Source organism: Rhinolophus hipposideros, assembly GCF_964194185.1.
Source record: "Rhinolophus hipposideros genome assembly, chromosome: 12".
NCBI lineage: Eukaryota > Metazoa > Chordata > Mammalia > Chiroptera > Rhinolophidae > Rhinolophus > Rhinolophus hipposideros.
In genome coordinates, this window is record NC_138058.1 from 58,792,215 (window position 1) to 58,811,194 (window position 18,980).

The 18,980-nt window shown below is 50.9% G+C and overlaps 1 protein-coding gene across 2 annotated transcripts in view; it reads right to left on the reverse strand.

Moving 5' to 3' along the window:
- Positions 1-3,135: 3,135 nt before the first annotated feature.
- The window catches only part of BABAM2 (BRISC and BRCA1 A complex member 2), a 375,203-nt gene continuing 359,358 nt past the window's right edge, over positions 3,136-18,980 (reverse strand). For both annotated transcript variants that reach the window (XM_081069729.1, XM_081069730.1), the window contains one exon: positions 3,136-3,814. In XM_081069729.1, coding sequence (XP_080925855.1) covers positions 3,751-3,814 — 64 coding nt within the window. In that variant the 3' untranslated portion in view covers positions 3,136-3,750. The remainder of the gene's footprint in view (positions 3,815-18,980) is intronic.

Below are 18,980 nucleotides of genomic sequence, written 5' to 3' on the forward strand. Positions count from 1 at the left end.
AATAAGCAGGTCAGTGGGTTGTTTGTTCTCAAGTGCTGCCCAGAGCCTGAAGTCCTGCCCAGAGCTGGAGCAAGACCGTGTGCGTGTGTGTGTGTGTGTGTGTGTGTGTGTGTGTGTGTGTGTGTGTGTGTAGGGGGGGCGGGGAGGGGAAATCCCACAGATACAGCTAATCTCTCATTCGTTAAGATCAGGATGACTCATCACTTTGTCCTCCTAGTAATCCAGACAGGGTCACTCTTCTAAAGGCCACATTCACTGGCAGGACTTTAACAGGGGCATTCTGACTTTTTAGAAAAAGGCCAAAGTCAACATCAGAAAACCCTTTTTCTGGTTTGTAGTAATAATAACCACTATTTATCAAACATTTCTGTGTGCCAAGCACCCTACTTGGTACTCTATGTACTTATTTAATTCTTACAACCCTGGGAGGCCAATATTATTTGTTCCCATTTTACAGATGAGGAAAACAAAACTCAGAGAGATTCAGTCAAGACCTGAACTGGAGCCTGCTCACCCACAAGGCTCCCACCACAACGACCCTCCCTGCTCTTCCTTAGTCTGCATCTGGTGACCTCACATTCCGAGCTTGGTCATGGTGGGAGTATTTACACATTGGAAACTGGCAAACAGTACAAAGAAGGGCCCATTCCTTTTTTTCCCCCTCCTTTTTAAGTCACTGAAAAACTGCTTGTTAAATATTTACCAGCCAGTAAGTGGGCAGAGCCACGATTCAAATATAAGTCTCCCTCCTCCTTAAGCTCATACTCTTTCCAGTTCATCCCAGAAGAAAATGGGCTCTCAAATACAGCACCCCCTGCCTGTAAGGAGTGGGTCCTCCGGAAGCCAGCCGAGTGGCTATGCTTCCTCCCTGGATCCCCCCCGAGACGCCCGAATCATATGTGGGTATTACTAGTAAATACATTTGAGGCCTCATCCTTGCCTGTGCTGAGCTAAAGATTCACTGAAATTACAAAGGCTGAGTAAGCTGGAGACAGGATTTATGAGGTAATAATAATGTGCTTTCGTATATGGCACTTTTCATCTTCAAAGCATTTTACAGCCATTTACTAATTAGTCTTGGGCTGCACTCCGTGTGCAGTACAATGCTCGATGGCGGGCGGAACTAGCAAGAAGTGTTTGAAAATAGACAGGTGACTGTCGCCCATTTACAAGCGCCACTTGCTTCTGTTGCTGTTGGGAGTAAAGATAAACGCACAAATGCTGGTTTTGAATCCCCAGCATTTGAAATATGAAGTTACTATCACCTTTTGTTGTTTGGTTCCCCCTCAGAAAATCAGTCCAAACCCTCCCTCTGTGCTAAAGGGGCTGAAAGTCTTTTTAAAAATCACATTCTCTCGAGACACGCTCACAAGCTTATACATAGCACATCCTCTTTTACTGGGAAAGAAAAAATAAGCCTCCGTTTACTAGGGAGATATACATGAGAAGTGACTGTGACTCTCCAGCCAGGAGCCTGGGATGAATCCTGACCTGGCATTGGCTGGCTGGGGATCGTGGGTAACCCACTTAACCTCTCTGATCTTGTTTCCTCATCTGTGGAAAGGGGTGACCCTACTCACTTGCTTTCAGGTCTGCTGTAGCAATGTGCTGAGGCTGAGATAGTGTGTTACACGGTGCCTGCTTCGCAGATGAGCAGGCGGGTCATTAGTGACCTGGCCAGCCCGAGCATATGTGGACCCCTAGAGATTGGCAGGGGTAGCAGGGCCACTCCCAGATCACACTGCGCACTGCTGACTGTCGTCACTGCCAACCGGCTATTTGAAATGCCAAGGGTCCAGGCTACATGACTTCATCTCATCCCACCACTGCCTCTGCTAGAACTGGAGCTGAAAACCCATGCTGGGTCGGAAGCAAACCCTGACTCAGTCAACTCTTGGCTCTGAAGGCAGCAAGCCCAATCCATGCGACTTCGTGGCGGGGGTGCAGTGGGGGGTGGCCACATCAATCCTAAGGGACAGTATCATGGAGCAGAGTGGAGCTTGGCACAGCTGCCCTGAGGTAGAGTGGGCAGTCAGCTGGCTGAGGGGTCATGACCGCTTACGCAATAGAATCCATCACCTGGGAGTGTTAACAGGTCCAAATGCCTAAGCCCCGGCTGGTGAGCCCGGATTCTGCAGGCCTGCAGTGGGGCCCAGAGCAGGTCTTTACAAAGTTCCTGGGATAAGCCGAGTCCTTGTATTATAGAGAAAAGGGATTTACTCAAGGTCACCCAGCCAGCTAATGACAGAGCTGGGGTGTGGACACAGGACACTGTTCTGTTAAGGGAATCCCCAAGGTTTCAGGGCAAGGGGCAAAGTACCCACATGGAGAAAGATCCCAGTTGGGCAGCCATCCATCTGGTAGCAAAGCAGGAGTCTGTTGGAGCTGTGCTCCTGCCTCCTGATCGCATTCGTGGGTGAAGAGAGTGCAGGAAGGAGGGGTCTTCCTCTCTGGTCCCCACAGGGGCTCTGAGCTGGTTCTCCTCCAGGCTCTCATGGTAAAACGGGGCTTCAAGAGCTAGAAAGGGAACTGAGGGCACAGTGAGAGGCCGCGTTAAACCCTGTGTGGCCTTACGGCAGGTGGGGCCCGGGCTTCACCTTCGACTGGGAAGGCAGGTGGGTTTAAGGAAGAGCACAGGCAGCGCAGGCCAGCTGCTTGCTCTCACCTGTGTGTGCAGGGCCTGCTTCCCTATGGGGAAAGCCTTCAGGGTGGAATGATACTAAGCTGTAAATCTGGGAAAGCTATCAAGCTGGCTGTAGTCAATGGGATTAGAAGTTAAGGGGGTCACCTGACGGTCTGGATAGGCCTGGCTCTGAACTCCCAGGTTCACTTCTCATTTTCTGGGGGTTTCTGTAGCTCTTGGGCCTTAGTTTTCTCCTTTGTACTAAGAGGAGAGGTGTTGGGGGTTGAAACAAGATGACTTCTGAGACCTTGTCCACCTCTGATAATCCATACATTTAGGAAAAACGGTATATTCCCTAGCTATTCCCAGATGGCTCAGCCTAGGAATCATATACACGGCAGGGATAACCCACAAGCCCCTGTGTCTTCCAGGCATAACTCGCTCAGTGCTGCAAGGCCCCAGCAGCTCTGCCATCAGCCTAGGGAGGGGTGAGGGGAGAAAGGGACCAAGTCACTGACGCATTCAGCAGGCTTTAATGACGGCCTCTTGGGTCAGGATGGGCTGTGCACACAGGGAGCTGGGGTGGGTGAGCGGGCGGGGTGCTACAACCCAGTTGTTCCCGAGCTCCAGCCTGGGGCCTGGCTGAAGCTGTGCAGGTCAGTCAGATTCATTCAGGCAGTGCCTTTTCCAATGGAGTACTGCCCCAGATGGGAAATGGGGTGTGTGTGTATAATCACACACACACAACGTACGTAAGATACTAGTTTCAGGGGGAAAAAAGCAAAGGGGGTGGGTTTAATCTTAAAACTTAAAAGAGGTCTCAGAGACAAAGGCTTTGGAGTAAGGAAGGGTGTGTGCATTTATGATGTCTTACTTTCCCTGGAAAAATATTGCATCATGATTTGTGACTTTATTTCTTCCAACTGAGAAATATAAAGAAGGAAACAAAGAGGGAGCAACCAGAGGAGGGGGGCTCAAGGCTGGGTTCAGACAGGACGCACAAAGCTGCTGTGTGAGCGAAACACTGCCATGAAGACATTCCAAGTGGCTTCCAGGAAGCGGCCATATGTGCTGACACGCATGTGGACAGAGCAGTCTGGCTGGCCACCTCTCAAGACTGGTGTTTCCTAGAGCTTTCCATTGGCAAACGCTGCCTCCTGGAACTGAGGCACAAAGGTTTTGAAATAAGCCCTGGTGGGAAAGAGAAGGAGAAAAAAAATTGTGGTTAGCACAAACAACTTGAAAAAAGTGCAACTCAGAGCTTTCAACCTAACTCAGAACAGTTGTTATTTATTGTTCATGCATCTTGGGTTGGATTTTCCTTCTTGCTGATGCAAAGCATTCTGGATTTTTCCAAGGGAGGTACGCGCACCCCACTACTGTGCTGTCTCGCCCACGCAGACCCTCCTGGCTGCCAATTTCTATCAGACATCAGTACTCAGGTTCTGTCTGCAGTTTCCCAGGCCAAAAACGAGGGCTGGTCTAAGCTATAAGCCACAGAGTGACCACGCCAACCACCTGGTTGTTGCAGTGATCTGAAATATCGAGAGTTGTACTTGTCACTTAGCTAGATCTCTGACTTAAAGTAGACAAAGAGGATCTAATAAAAAGGATTTCTAAGTGATCCAGGTCTCCATTTATTTCCAAACATATATGTAGTTTGCTGTGCTGGAAAGAAAGCCGGGCTGGGTATCAAGAGAAACTTCCCTGGTCAGTCAGAGACTAGTGACAGGATCTGGTTAGACTTTCTGACACCCAGATTCGAATCTGTAGAAGTGGGCTCTACATTGTACATCAGGAGAAGGGCATGTGCTGGGCCCACTCTGTGCCGGGCACTGTATGAGGGACCAGGGGTGGAGGTGAGCCAGATGTGGCACCTGCCATGCAGGAGATCTCAGTTTGGAGGAGGAGACAGAGACCTATGTGATAGCAACTGAGGTGGTGAGGGCACTTACAGAGGTGCCAGGAGGCACCGGTCTGGGGCAATTAGTGTGGGTGGAGGTAGAGAAGGCATCACGTGGGTTCTAGGCAAAAGACAGCAGGGGCAGAGGCTTGGGGACATGGGATGGCTTGCTGTGAGCTGGGAACTAAAAGCTCTGCTGGAAGATAAGGGGTGAGATGAAGTAGGGGGAGAGGAAGCTGGAGGGGTTGGGGTGAGCACCCTATGCCCTGGTCACCCAGGCCTCCCTCCTCCTCCCTCCTCTGCCACTGACTCCCATGACATCAGAGTAGTCACACTTTCCTTAAATGGCTCACCCAGAATCGTGACATGAACTAGGGAGGGCCACTGAGAAGACCCATGCCCCAGACTGCAAAGGCCTCATGCACCTTACCCAAGGGGGCCTCCCAGAGTCCACTGTACTTAGGATTCGGTTCTAATAAGCTTGGCGCTCCAGGCTCCCAGGAGATTAGGACACCAACTAGGAGGAGCGGAGGCACGAACTTAAAGGCAGGAGGCAGACTTGCGGAAGGAGTCTGAGAACAGAGAATAGGTGCTCAGGAGTCGTGAAGACTCAAATGGGGATAGTTCAGTATCGGGGTGAGCAGCCTCACAGACCTCAGGGGGCCGGGGCCGCGCCTGGATCATAGCACAGGGCAGTGATGACACCAGACTGCCCCACCCCCACACCTAGTCCACTGAAGCCCCTTTTGAATCTCCCCACTTTGCCCTGGCTGTCTCAGTCTGAGTGGCCCCTGAAACCTCTCTGCAGCACTTCAATGCTGGCTCCTCCGTCTAGGGCTCTCTGCGCCATTACACATCGTCTCACCTCCTCTCTCTGCCCCTCTTTGCCCACTCCCAGAGGCACTCCCGTCTGGTCTCAAGTCTCCTCCGTCTTACTTTCTACTCCCCTTGGGCACCGTGGGGTTACTCTCAGGCTTACACCACCCTCAGCAGAAAATCACCGGATCTGAGTCTCCAGCCCTCATTTCTCCCCCAAACTTTTAGTTCCACACACATTCCCAACCACGGGCAGGACACTGTGGCCTGGATGTGTCTCTGTCATTCAAACCAGTGTGTTTGTTCCAAACAACACGTTCCTCATCATTAGGTATTTCAAAGTGCCGTGACCCATTAGTACTTCTGACAGAACCCTGCCGTTTCCACTTCTCCCTAAACTCCTGTGGTGAATTCCTCCTGCAGGTTCTTCCTCTGCCTCCCTCTCACCCTCTCTCCTTCCTGACACTCCATCTTGTTACCTTTCAATAAACTGCTGCAGAAGCCTGTTTCTCCCCTCATCACTAGGCTTACTTCCCCTTTCTGCTTCAGCTAGATAGATTCTCTCAGAGTGGGGGTCTCTGTCACTACCCCAGCTAAGACTCTTCATATTCCCTAACTCTCGGCCTGGCATTCTGATTTTCACTCTCTGGCTCCACAACACATTAAAAAATTTGCCCTTTTCCTCCATTACATTTTTGGGATTGTGCGACCCCTCTCCCCTCCAGTTTGAGAAGCTAAGCTAAGGATGGTATCCCAGAAAAACTGCAGGTTCCCCACTGCGATGTTACAGGAATCTTGCAGGGTCCAGGATGTGAGCTCCCCCACCCCCCCAACAATTCGGCCACTTGCTTTTCCTGACATATACGGTTTTCCATCTCTGGGCCTTATTCATGCTCAGGTCAAATGCCCTTGCTCCCATCAAGCCTTTCCTGGTCACTAGAGGTTCTCTCCCTGCACGTAGACATTCCTGGGGCTTCTTCCAGGGCATCTGGCACCTGTGGGCACATCTTGCTTGATGGGCTGCACTGCCAGCCCTGGAGCAGCGAGCACGTCCTGGTCTCAGTGAACCCACAGACCCCACAGCCCTGCCCACAGAGAGCACTCAGCGAGGCCTCTGTGGCTGTAACTAATTTCTGATGGCCCCAGGTTTGCAGGAAGCAGTTAAGGCATGTCCATTACATGCTGTTTAAGAAGGTGAGAAAGCAACCCCAGAAAGCGGACAAATGTAGTATTTTGGTACTGAAGAAAGTGCAATCCATTCTCAAACTTTACGTAAATTATACCAACAATTAGTGAGAAAGAAAGATAAAGACCCTTCATACACATCTTTCTAACACGCTCCCGAGCCAGCCGAACCGTCACCTTCTCTGAGACTTAGGACTTAAGGCCTTTCCCACCCAGTGCACAGTGCCACAATCGTCCTTATGGAAAGGGGGGGGCCATGATGAGGTAGAACGTGTCCTAGACCTAGGGTGAGAGGCCCCGAGCTCTGTTTCCTCATGGTGAGGAGCGGGGATAAGCCCACCCTGATGTGACGCTCACAAGAGAAAACGTGAAGGAGGAAAGAGCAGTTTAGTTTTTCCTTGGAAACTTCTGAGGGAAAGGGCTGCCATAGTGCAAGCTCCTGAGACCAAAAGGTCTTGGCAAGGGGGAACGTGCCTTAGAGCAGGCTCTTTCCTCCTTCAGAAAGTTCTGAAGTTTCCTGTCCTGTCCTGGGCTTTCCCTGCCAGGGCAAACTGCGTGCCGCCGGAGGGGAAGCAGTGTGGAGAAGGGCTATTTAAAGGCATGATGCTACCAGCTGTTGTCAGTGAGGGCTTCTCAGCCGTCCCCCTGAAGTCAGATGGCGGGGGGAGGAGGAAGGGGAAAATGACAACAGCCTCCCACCCATGTATAGATTTTTTTACAGCACTGTTTTCATTTATTTCACTTTTTTATTGGAGAAAATGGAGAGCTGCCCAGAGTATATCTTGCCATTGGCACTAGTTATCTGTCACCTTTTAAAAAACTCTTGGACCCAAAGACAAAGTGTTGGTAAGCTTTAGAAGTGTGTGTTACAGTCAGGGAGGGAAGGTCTCCTCACCTCCCCATTAACTGGCCAAGACAGTCGGCTGGCAGGGAGAGGGGCCCTGAGGCACTCACGCTCCTCCTTCTGGTCACACTGGAGGGAGTTTATTTTTAGACCAAATTGGAGCTCGATATGCCCTAGGACAAAGTAAGGTTCTGACCCTCTCCACTGATATCAGTCCTTTGCTCCAGGTTTTATAAAATCACAACTCAGTCCAATCCCAGAGTCTCAGGCTGGGAGAATAAAACTAAAAGAACTGAGCCGAGGCCGAGTAGGTTACCCATGAATTCGGAGGACTGGCTCCTGGCCCGGGGCCTCAGCTCACAGGTACAGCAGTGGGCGGAGTAGACAGACTCCTTGGAGCAGAAGTCAGGGACTGAGGGGCCCCGTGGGGCTACTCTTCTGCATCTTGGATCCAGTAAATCTCTTCCCTTCTCTGGGCGCATCTACAAAGCAGGGAGGCCGGCCTGATGAACTCCAGGGCCCAGTGGGCTGCAGGCTGTGAAGGACACGCAGTGTAGCGTGGGCTCTGGAGCCAGCCAGCGCTGGGCTCAAGGCCGGGCCCTGCTCCTTATCGCTTGGGCAAGTGACTCACCTCTTTAGTTTTAGTTTCTTCAATTATAAAGGGAAATAATAATGCCCACTTGAAAGGGTAATCCCCATGAGGATTAAATGAAATGGTCCAAGTAAGCAGCTGGCCTGGTGCTTGGCATAATACATGATCAACAGACCCCAAGCGGGGTCTGTGGGGACAGCTGGACCCTGGGTGGAAAGAGAGGCCCCAGGGTCATTGCCTTCAATTCATTTTTTCCTCTGTGGCTTCCTGGGTCACTTCTCACTTACATGGAGTTGGCAGTTGGAGGCACAGAGATGGCTAGCCTCAGGGATGGGCACCCAGCCAAAGTCACTGGGACCCTGTACATCTCTTGAAATGCAGTTCAGAGCTGCTAGTGGCATTACTTGTGGTCTCTAAGGATGAGCTCCGCAGTGAGCCGCACCTGCCCGCCCTTGCTGTCTTCTGCCCAAGCCTACTGGTGTGCTCCGGGGTGCGGCTCTGGTCAAAGGCTTGGTCAGGGCGGAGGCAGAAGCTGGGGAGTGCAGGGATATTTAAGAAGCATGGGGCTCTAACTGCTCATGCCGGGTATTGAAATTGGCCTCAAACAGATCTTTTCCTGTTCAGGATAGCATGTATCATAAAGGGGAGGCCGTGGGGGAAGCATAAAGAGCACTGAACCATGAGACAGAGAACGTGGGTTCTAGTCCAGACCCTGGCTTGTTTTGTCATCGGGAACTGGGACCCAGTTTCTTCACCTGTAACAGGAAGACTTATACTTGATGATTTCTAAGTGCCACCCAGTTGTGGTTCTGAGATATCGATGTGACCTTCAGTAAGTCACTTGACCTGTTTGTGTCTTGCGTCTTCATCTGTTGAATTAGGGCACTAGCCAAACCCAGGGCCCAGAGCATCATAGGTAATGGCGGTGCAATGTGGTAGGTGGGGCGGTGGCGGGGCGGGGAGGGGGGGCGGTGTGTGGGGGAGAGGGGTTTAGGGGGGGAGGGGGTGCGGGGACGGGGGCGGGGTGGTAGTTGCTATCTGAGAGACTTTCTCACAAACCAGACAGGGGTAAGGATGACCACTGCAAAGCTCTGAGTAGATGTTTACCGGCACCACAGAAAGTTCGTAAGAGGCATGGAAGGTCTATTCCTCCTGCCCTCCCACCAAAGGGAGGTCGAGGAGCCCATAGTAAGTTGTCAGGAGAAACAATACATGAGCTATTCAACAATCTCTGTGTTCTGCGGAAGGGGCTCTGGGGCATTACAGAGAGTTAGGAAAGGAAGCCATCAGGAACATCCTCAGAGGCCTCGCGGTGACGGCAGTTAGAAATCTGTTCAGCATGGCCTCATCAACAGGGGTTTTCCCTATTGGAATTATAATTTTTATTTATTTGATGGATATTTTCAAACAAATCAAATCAGTATCTGAAAATCTGAATCAATACAGCTTTAAGAAAGTGAAAACAGAAACAGAGACTACAAAGCCCAGGGAGGTTGGGGAGTCTGGGGAAAGAGGAGGAACCACATAGGGCAGCTTCAGCGCGCACAGCTGGTGTCACACCAGCTCCTTCTGTCGACTCTAGCAGGAGCCATGCTCCCATTTCCTAGGTGAGAAAACAAGCTTCGTGAGTTTAGTTAAGACACCTGCCCAGGGGCACCCTGATCCTAGTGCCACTGGAGCATGTCTTCCCACATAGAGGGGGACCCTGCTGCCTTTAACCTCATTTACTTAGGACATTTTATTTTGCAAGAGCCTAAACAATTGTTTTCTTCCAAAACGGGACCAAAAGTAGACTTTTTCTGGAATTAAAAAATTTGTTTTTCTTTGGGCAATCGTAAGATGAGCTTTATGATGTGTGCCAGAGTCAGGCCAATGCGGTGGTGGGGTGGGACGGGGTGGGAGAAGTGGTTCAGGGACACGACCCTCGTTTTCAGGAAATCAAGAACACGTAAACCAAGTCAGAATTCATTTTGGCAAATAGAGGCAAGTTCCAAAACATCTAAGGCTCATTTCTTTCTCTAGTTTTATTCTGCAGCTGTGACTTCAACTGGCACATGTTTTCAATCAGTCATATGAAAACCGATTGTGGTCTGGAAATCAAAGCAGTCCTGTAAATAGTGTGAGACAAGTCCTGCTAATCGTCCCACGTGGTCTTGCCTTGCCCTCATTGTCCTGAACGGCCACTGTAAATACTGCCTCATGTGGGGTTACTCTCCCTGTGTCAAAGGGGTCATTCTTATAATAGGATCTCTACAAAGAGACTGGTTCTACTTCAGTGCCCTTCACCTCAAACACCCCAAGGCCCCTGTAAGGACTGGCCTTCCAACTCTGGGTGCCTTGGTGAGCAAGTGACTGGCACGATGGGAGCCTATTTTGTAGCTGTGCCCTGGGCGATGTCAGCCTGGCTCTCCAGTGTGGGCTACAGGAACAAACAAGTGGTTGTAACTGGTTCACGTACACAGTCTCCCTAAATGCGCCAACCCTTGAGCAGGCCCAGTTCATTTTTAGGGGGTACAAACTTGCAAAACAAGAAAATTAACACACTTGAGATGCAAAGGCTTGATATCATACTGAGAACAAAATATCCCAAGCTCACAGCGTCAGGCGGCAGCCCTTGCCCTCAGCTGGAATCAATCTCCCCTGTGCTGGATTTCATGGTACACAGGGCCTCCAACCTCAGGCCCAGCCATGGTCTGCTGAGTCTGAGATGCTGAGATTGGTGTCTAGACTAAGTCTTACACAGCTCGGGCTCCTTCCTGTGAGACGGCCGAGACTGTAGTCTAGTATGTGTTGAATTAAATCAAAAGCTATTTAGAAGGACTTCAACAACCAACTGGGATCTATTTCTAGACATCAAAGTATTGGGATGAAATCTCTAAATCATAGGGTATTTTTAAACATTCACTAAAATGATCAAAATTACCTAGTCGTTCTCTCTCCTTCTGAGGCTCTCTGAGGAGGTCTTCTGGAGCTTGGCCAGTTCCTTTGGGCTAGAGCAGCTTGCAGCCAGCTTCTGCAAGTGCAAGGGCCAGGCCTTGCTCCCAGCAGCTGCTGCCATCTGCTCCCTGGGCATCCCCTGGTGCAGTGTATGAGAAGGGGCAGGAGGACAGGAGAGGGCCAGGCGCCAAATGAGAGGGACAGGGTAGTCCTCATGGGCTCCTGTGGCTCCCCTAGTTACAGGGCTACCTTCTTCCTCTGGGACCCATCTCTGTGCTCACGTCTATCATGTCCCGACTATGCTCCCACTCCCCACTGAATGCTCCCTGAAGGCAAGACCCATTGTCATATTCATCCATCTTTCAATCCCAGCTTCAAGTATAGTATCCAACACAGAGACCCTCAATAAACATTTCTCAAATGAATGTCAACATTTGGCTAATTTAAAGACATATTTTAGAATTATAGGATTTGGTAACACTAAGAAACCTCAGCAGTTGTATCTGGACTAATGATTACAGGGAAAACTGAGGGCCAGAAAAGTTGATGGTCCCCTCAATATGGCATATGATAATGACAGCTGTTAGCATAGGCCTCTGGGAGCCACTTGAATTTGGGGGTGGTTCATCCTTAGTGCCCCATGGTGCTCACCTTCCTTAGGGCCTCACAGCAGGTAAATGTCAGTTTGGTGCATGAATGCCCCAAGGGGCTGCCCCAAGGCCCCAGAGCTAGTAGGCCGAGTCTGAGCCAGTCCTGCTGTCTCTTTACTCTCAGGCTGATGCTGTTTCCACCATGAACCTACCAGATGGGACACTGGGAGGATGGGTGGCAGTGTGGCCACTGAGAAAGTCTGGGCCCTGGGGTGGGGGTTGGCTGAGATGATGGGGTACACACACCTCATTGGGCTGAGGCTGAGGCCAGATAGTGGGTGCGGGGGTGCTAAGGAATGTGGTACTGCCTGAGGCCTGGGACTCATCTTGTCTCCCCATCTGCACCTGCCTGGTGTGCCTCAGGTGGCAGGTGCTTTGGCAGCAGGCACTTCAAGTCTGCTCTGTCCGCAGCCCACCTGCCCTGGAAGACTGGGGAGACGGTCACCGGTCTGATGGCGGTGAGTCACCTCCAAGATCACAGATGACCCTCCCCTTCTTAGTCAGCGAAAGGGGAAAAACCAAAGGATGGACTTCAAAGAGGAAGTGCTCAGGGTCGCAGCGGAGCTGATCACATGGAGTGCAGGTCCTGGCCAGTGTAGGTACAGGCCCCACGCCACACAGGTCCTGGCGGAGATGGTGCCTCAAAGCTTCCACTCAGCATTGCCAGGCATCAGCCTCCACAGGAAAGTGCCAACCCCCAAAGACCTGAGAGAACATGTAGGAGATCAGCTCTTGGGGCATAAAACAATTTCCTCCCCAGAGAGTCTCTCTGGGGCTTTTAACTATTGTTTGCCTGGCTGTAGATTTGGTTTCTCCCACTGGACTCAGCACCTAGAGGCTGCAACTCATGCCATGCACAGCTGCTCGGGCCGCTGCCTGCTGCCTTTTAAGCACAGCGTTCGGTCACTCCAGCTCCCTGGCTATCCACCCTCCTCGCTGGGTGTTTCACAGTTACCCCTGAAGAGCTAGGGGAGGGACAGCAAGGATGGCCTTGGTCCCTCTTCTTTTCACTAGAATCCCCCTGCCTGGCAGCTGAAATAATCTCCCCAGACGCCAGGCTCCCTGAGCTTACAGGTGGAAAAGCAGCAATTCCATATAAAGAAAGTATTCAACAGGAGAGGAGGCCAGAGGCCTACCCTTCTTGCTGGGCTGGCACGTGGGGAAGTTCCACAGCAGGATGGCAGGAGGAGGCAGAACTTTCGGCAGGTGGAGAGTCTCAGGGGTCCTCTCGATCCTGCTGAGGTGCACTGCAGAGGGTGCGAGGGGCCCAGGAGGAGGAGCTCGCCTGCCGTGTGGGTCTGAACGAGCCCAGGGCCCCGCGCATGCTGTGGACAGGTAGCTCTGTGGCCCCTTGTGCCAGTTACAGAGAGGGCGGGTGGGAAGGAAGGACAGAAAGGGAGAACAGAGATACCATGTGCATAAATGATATCTACACAGGGTATCAAACAGGAGTGTTCAAGTGATTGGTGGAATCCATTAGCGGGTCCTGACCAGCATTAAAATAAAGTTAAATAAAAGCAGAGTGACCACGCATGGCAAGGAGGAACATTTTTTTGTGAAACTTGTTTCAGTTGTATATACACTGGATTAGGATATAAAATAAATGTCTTCCTGTGGCCTGTGGCAAAAGTCTGGAAGCCAGGAGAATAAAGGAAGGGAGGTGCCTACTACGTGCCAGACATCGTGCTGCTGTTTTCATTTATATTATTTTACATTTACTCCTCCTAATGGGCCTGCTACCAGGTAGGTATTGTTATCTCCCTTTTTGCCAATGAGAAATTTATGATTCAGAGATGTCAAGGAACTTTCCTAAGATCACACATCAAGTAGGTGGCAATGCTCCTGAATCCAGAGCAGCCTGACGTCAGAGTGCACCTGCTGCCCACACCATGACTTCCAGTGGAACGGGCACTGGCCACTCGGCGGGAGTGCAGAGCTCTGCCTCTAGCTCTGCTGCGTGACACTGCATCTCCCCTCCATTTCCTCATCTGTGCAGTGAGGCTGTGAGGCAGACGACAGCTCACGTTGTTTTGGTTTGGTGGTGCTCTTTCCCTTCTCAGCTATATTTCAGTCTTCTCCATTAAAACTGGATTTGCCAGCAGCCTAGTAATGATTTCGAGAGCTACTTACTACCAATTCCCATCACACCTACATTTGTTCTTAGAAATCCCCCTAAATGGCTCACCCCCTTGCAGGTTTGTGTGTCCAAAGGTGTTGACTGGTATTTTTACCCCTCATCTAGGGACCTGCATTGGGCTTTTCAGTAGCATCATGACTGATCACAAGGGACAAAGGGATGAACTTGACTTCCCTCTTGCTTGGCCATCCCCGTCTGGTTCCTGGAAGGTCTAACGCAGCCTACAAGCATGAGGCCTACTCTGAGCACCTGGTGGATTACAAGGGCACGTGCAATCCACCAGGTGCACATGGAGACACCGTAATGTTCTCTACTAAGGAGCCCCAGAAGAGCAAGGGATACCCAGAAGGTTCCTCTAACACAAAGTCCTTTGGCATCTTCAAACTCTGCAGGGTGCTGAGAAGTACTCTGTCTGTAAAGTGCTATAAAATGGGAGGTATTATTATCCTGACAAGATGTGGACTAGAAATGGGGAGGCCTGAGTTGTGATCCCAGCTCAGCTTCTCACTTGCTATTCGACCGTGGATAAGCACCTTACCTCTCTATGTCCCAGATGCCTCATCTGTAAAGTGAAGGGATGGCTTCTGCGTTCACTTCCAGGTCTAATATGCTATTCACTATTCTGGTTATTGCTTTGGTATCAATCCAACCACTTTAGCCACAGAGAGTTTAAGTGGAGGCGGTAATTAACAAATGACCTCTCCCTGTGCTTTGCTAGAGGGGTTCCCTTAAGAGCCTTAATAAGCACCGCCAGAGGCGTTAAACATGTCTGAGGTTTCTATATAGCTCCCCTTTGTCTCCCCATCTGACTTAGGAGCCCCAGAACGGATGGCCAGCATCCATCCTGCCCGTCTTCCTTGCATCCTGCGGACCGGCAGACAACCAAACACTCATCATTCATGGTTAGTTCCTGTGCTAGTAAAGGGTTGGTTCCTGCAGGGGTCGAACAATGAATGTGAGCAGGGCCCTGGCCTTCTGGGGGATACACAGACACTTGAGCCCCACAGCAGAGAGCTCATGCTAACCCTGGTCGGGAGGCGGTGGCTTCACTTTCAGTCATGGGTCAAGCCTTCCTTGGCCTTCTCACAGCTATTGCTCTGGAATGACCAGAGCAAACCTGCCTGGGATTCACTTTCTTTTCTGCTCAGAGCTACACCAGGGCATCATCCAGCTGGCCAGACGTCTAGCACCTTTAATGACAATAATAATAATTCGCATTTATACAAGGTCTTTTATCCGGGATCTTAAAGTACATCACAAACAATAATTAATTCCCCTCGGCAACTCTGGGAGCCAGCTAAGTAGGAGTCCCTCTACTTTGCAGGTAAAGGGTACTTTCCTGAACCATGCAACACGTTGGGGGCCTCTCGACCGAAAACCTACCCACCCTCAAGGCCTGGCATGAGTATCAGGCCCTCCACAGAGCCTGCCACTGCCAATCCCAGCCACAGCCATTTGTCCTGCCTCTGAAGCTCCATAGCACAAGCTGCTGAGCCACTCATTTGGTGCTAATCAGAGACACTCACAGTTGGGAGTGATCGGAGATCTTGTCCAAGGCAGGACCTGCCCTAATAGCACTTTTGAGGGGTGACCCTCCAGTGTCTGCCTGAACACCTTTCGTGAGGGTGAGCTCATTACCTAAAGGCATTTCTATAGTTACAATGTTCTTCCTTCTGAATGGAAACCTGGCCCCTGGAAACTCCCAGCCATAGGTCTTACTTTTGCCTTCTGGGACAAACAATCCTACCTAAGTTGTCTGGAGTTGCTGGTTGGTCTCTTGTTTACACATTGTCTACTTCTGTGGTCAGCCTCGGGCGGAGCTTTTGCCGAGGTTCAGTGGGGCCTTGGGAACTGAATGGTGAGGGCAGCCTCCGCCATGTGCTCTGGACCCCAAGGCCAGGCTGCTTTTCTGAGCGTTGTGGGCAGGAGGCCCTGGGTGTTGTTGGCTCTGGAGCCCTGGGTCTACTCAGCTTTAAATGTAGCTCTTAGGTCCGTACCCCTTCTGGTGTACGGACACCAGAAGCTTCCATGCTCATTTCTGGGGGCTGCACCTCAGTGCCACAGAAATACCCCAATTTCCTTCTGAATGACTGACTGACTAAATGAATGAATACTCTTCTTTCCTAAATCTGTTAAGTCCAGGCAACAACTGCCAATTAAAGGGACTGGTTTTTGGAGACCAAGCCAGATAGTAACTTCTTTAGCTCTTCTTTTCTCTTTTTTTACCCTTCTTTATTAGAATAAATACTTGGTGCTAAATTTGAGAAAAGGAAGCATTGATGCTGAGCTGAAAACCAACAAAAAGACAAGTGCTGCATGATCGTCTTTTCTCCAAGGAGTTAGAGGCAAGCAAAGCCGCAGGGTGGGGTGGGGGCAGAGGGGCAGATAAAATCCCTTAACAATTTATTTCAAGAAGCTAGGTCTTCTGGGGAAACCAACGATTCCCTCCAGTGATCTGGGATCCTTGCTGGTAGCTTTATGCCTGAAAAGACACCGCCCTCCCTCGGCCAAGAGTCCACTGTTTGGAAGAGATTTTTCTCACAGTGCTGACCATGGAAGGAATTTGGAGTGTGCATCAAAGGCTGTTGATCTGCGAGAACCTGCGCCCTTGTGAGCATGAGGTTTGGCTTGTGGTGATGGAGCCTCATTCGGCTTTGACTTCACACCGTGCCCACTTTCTTGGCCTAGAATCAGGGGTGATCGTTTTGGGCTTGGATTTGGCCTGGGCCAGGGATCTGGGGGATCCTTGGGAGAAGAAAAATGGATTAGAGATGGAACCTGCTAATATCATTCTGTGGCAAGGAGAACACACTGCAGCCATTCCTACCGTAGTCAGGGAAGGACACGGATGTGGGAGACAGAAAAAACTGAACTCAGAAACGGCTCTGTCACTTCGAGCCTGTGTGTCTCCGGAAGTGATTCCCTCAGTCTCATTTTCCATGTGTTTCTCTCCGGTGGCCCACAGGACTCGCGTGGTGGTCGTGAGTCACCAGGGCCATGCACGTGGTAGGAACTCCAACCGTGTTGCTCTCATTTTCTCCCACCCTCCACTTCCCCGACACAGCCACATAAACAACACTCTGAGGAACTCCCGTCACATTAATTCAACAAACACTTATTGAATAGCTCCTGTTTACGAGGGGGCCTGGAACACCTGGGACCACTGCCTAAAGTACCTGCACCTAGTGAGCATTCAGTAGTTGTTGCATGAGTAAATAAACTAACTTCATACTTGATATTTTATAGTTTATAATATGCTTTTACAACTACCTCATTTTAATCCAAGCAACAATCCTGTGTATGAAATCGAGAAGCGTAGTAAAGGCAGAGTGGGATCGGGATACAAGCTGGTGCCCAGCGTCAGCACACTGCCAGCCCTGGAGGGTCTTCTGTGCTTTCTGTGGCCACAGGCTTGGAACAGGCAGGGCACGGCTCTGGGGTACCCATGTGTCACTAGGAAGACCCTGCTGGGGGCTGCCCCTAACCCCCCTATGGCCACGTCTGGCCATAGCATCTGTAGCTAAAAGTAAGCATTATCAGGAGCTCGGTGATTCAGAGTAATGAGGTTTTAAAACCGGAAACATTTGCTAACTGGGAGATCTCTCTCTCTCTCAGACCTTGGCCCCGGGCCCCGGGCCCCACACTAGCCTACAGGGCTATTCCCGGTGTCGACTCCACTGGGCTCTCATTAGCCTTTCCCATGGGGTGCAGCGGCACCTACGCCCACATACCACCCTTCAAACTCCCTATCGCATCTTTCTGGGGCACAGAGAGAAGTGCTCTTGTCCACAGGTCTCTAACCACTCCTTAGCATGGTGCTCTGCACCTTCTAGGGCTCAAAACAGTGACAATCTACACTCTCTCCCATTGTCAGTCGCAGTTCAGAACCAAGAAAGGAGACAGGAAGTAGGTACTGAGTCTTTGGCTACTGTTGGCTCCCAGGCTTACTCTTTCTAATCCTCTGGCCTCTGAACTGATGGGAACCTCTGATAGAGGCGCAATGAAAAGGGTGGGTTAGGAGTCTTTCAAAATTTGCCCACATGGCTGGCTCAAATACAGTTTCCAATGTGAGTGGAGAGGTGGAAATCAGATCTGACCACAAGGCTGTCTCACCCATGGAGAGTCCACAACAGGCTTCTCAAAACACTCTGACAACACACCCTGCAGAGGAGGGTGTCCCGGCAGAATATCGTCACTGCACACACTGGGCAGCGTGTAACCCAATGCCTCGGGAGTGAGGTCAGTTCCCACCACTGTGAGCTTGTCTATTCTGGACCTCTTAACACATTTCTTTGTGCAGCTAGCATGTTACCTTTGAGATACAACTGTGTGGAAAATCATGTGCATTTCCTAAGCGGAGCCAGTTTTAGGTCAGAAGCTGGCAGAGCAGAGCCAGGACCTAAACTAGATCGGAGCCTCTAATGCCTGCTGGGCGAGGACCATGGCTTTGTGCTCCCGGCCATGGGGCACCAGTCTTCCAGGCCCCCCCCACCCCCCGCCTCCGCACTGCAGCACTGCTGATGCGGACCAGCCTTGGCAGCTGTGGTCTCAAACACCAAGGCCAAGCAGAGCTGACCTGCTGTTGGCTGGCAAGGCCCCTGTGGGAGGAGCCCGCAGACGCCTAAGAATACCAGCTATCAGGAGTGGCTGCTGCATTTGGGAGTGCAGTTCCTGCCCTGCCTGCACAAAGGTGTCAGACCTCGGGAGCATGCGGGGGCTGAAACCCAGCCCTACTCCACTCTCTACACTGTGTGCTCTCCCAGGCCTATATGCCCAGAGAAAGGGGCATGTTTTTCTTACCCAAAGCTTTTAGTCGATCTCTGAACCAACCCAAAAGGGGCACCTTTTTCTAGGTGGTACAAAAGTTCTTTATAGGCCAGGGGGGCCCTGGTAAGGGGACTGTTCAATTCTATGCCTTGGATTCCCTTTAATGCATCTGGAACATGAGTCTGGGACACAGACTTTATAAATTAGAATCTTTGGACTGACACTGGGTAAGAAGATTAGAAAGATTAGTTCTTTCCTAGTCTCTGCATTTTTAAGGCATCTTTAGGACCCATTCCTGCTTTTCTCACTACAGCCACGTTGAGCTGTTCCTGCCCATGCCACTGCTTAGACTTGGAGATGAAGGTAACAGAGACAGAGGGGGTGGGTGGGTTCGGGCAGCTACACAGGCCCTCACTTGGCTCCTTTCCTGGCATGGTTATCACGCAGACAAATCAGAGTTCTCTTCCATGTAGGTTCCAATGGGTGTCCCATCTTGAACCATGCCACTGAATGCAGTCAGACCTAC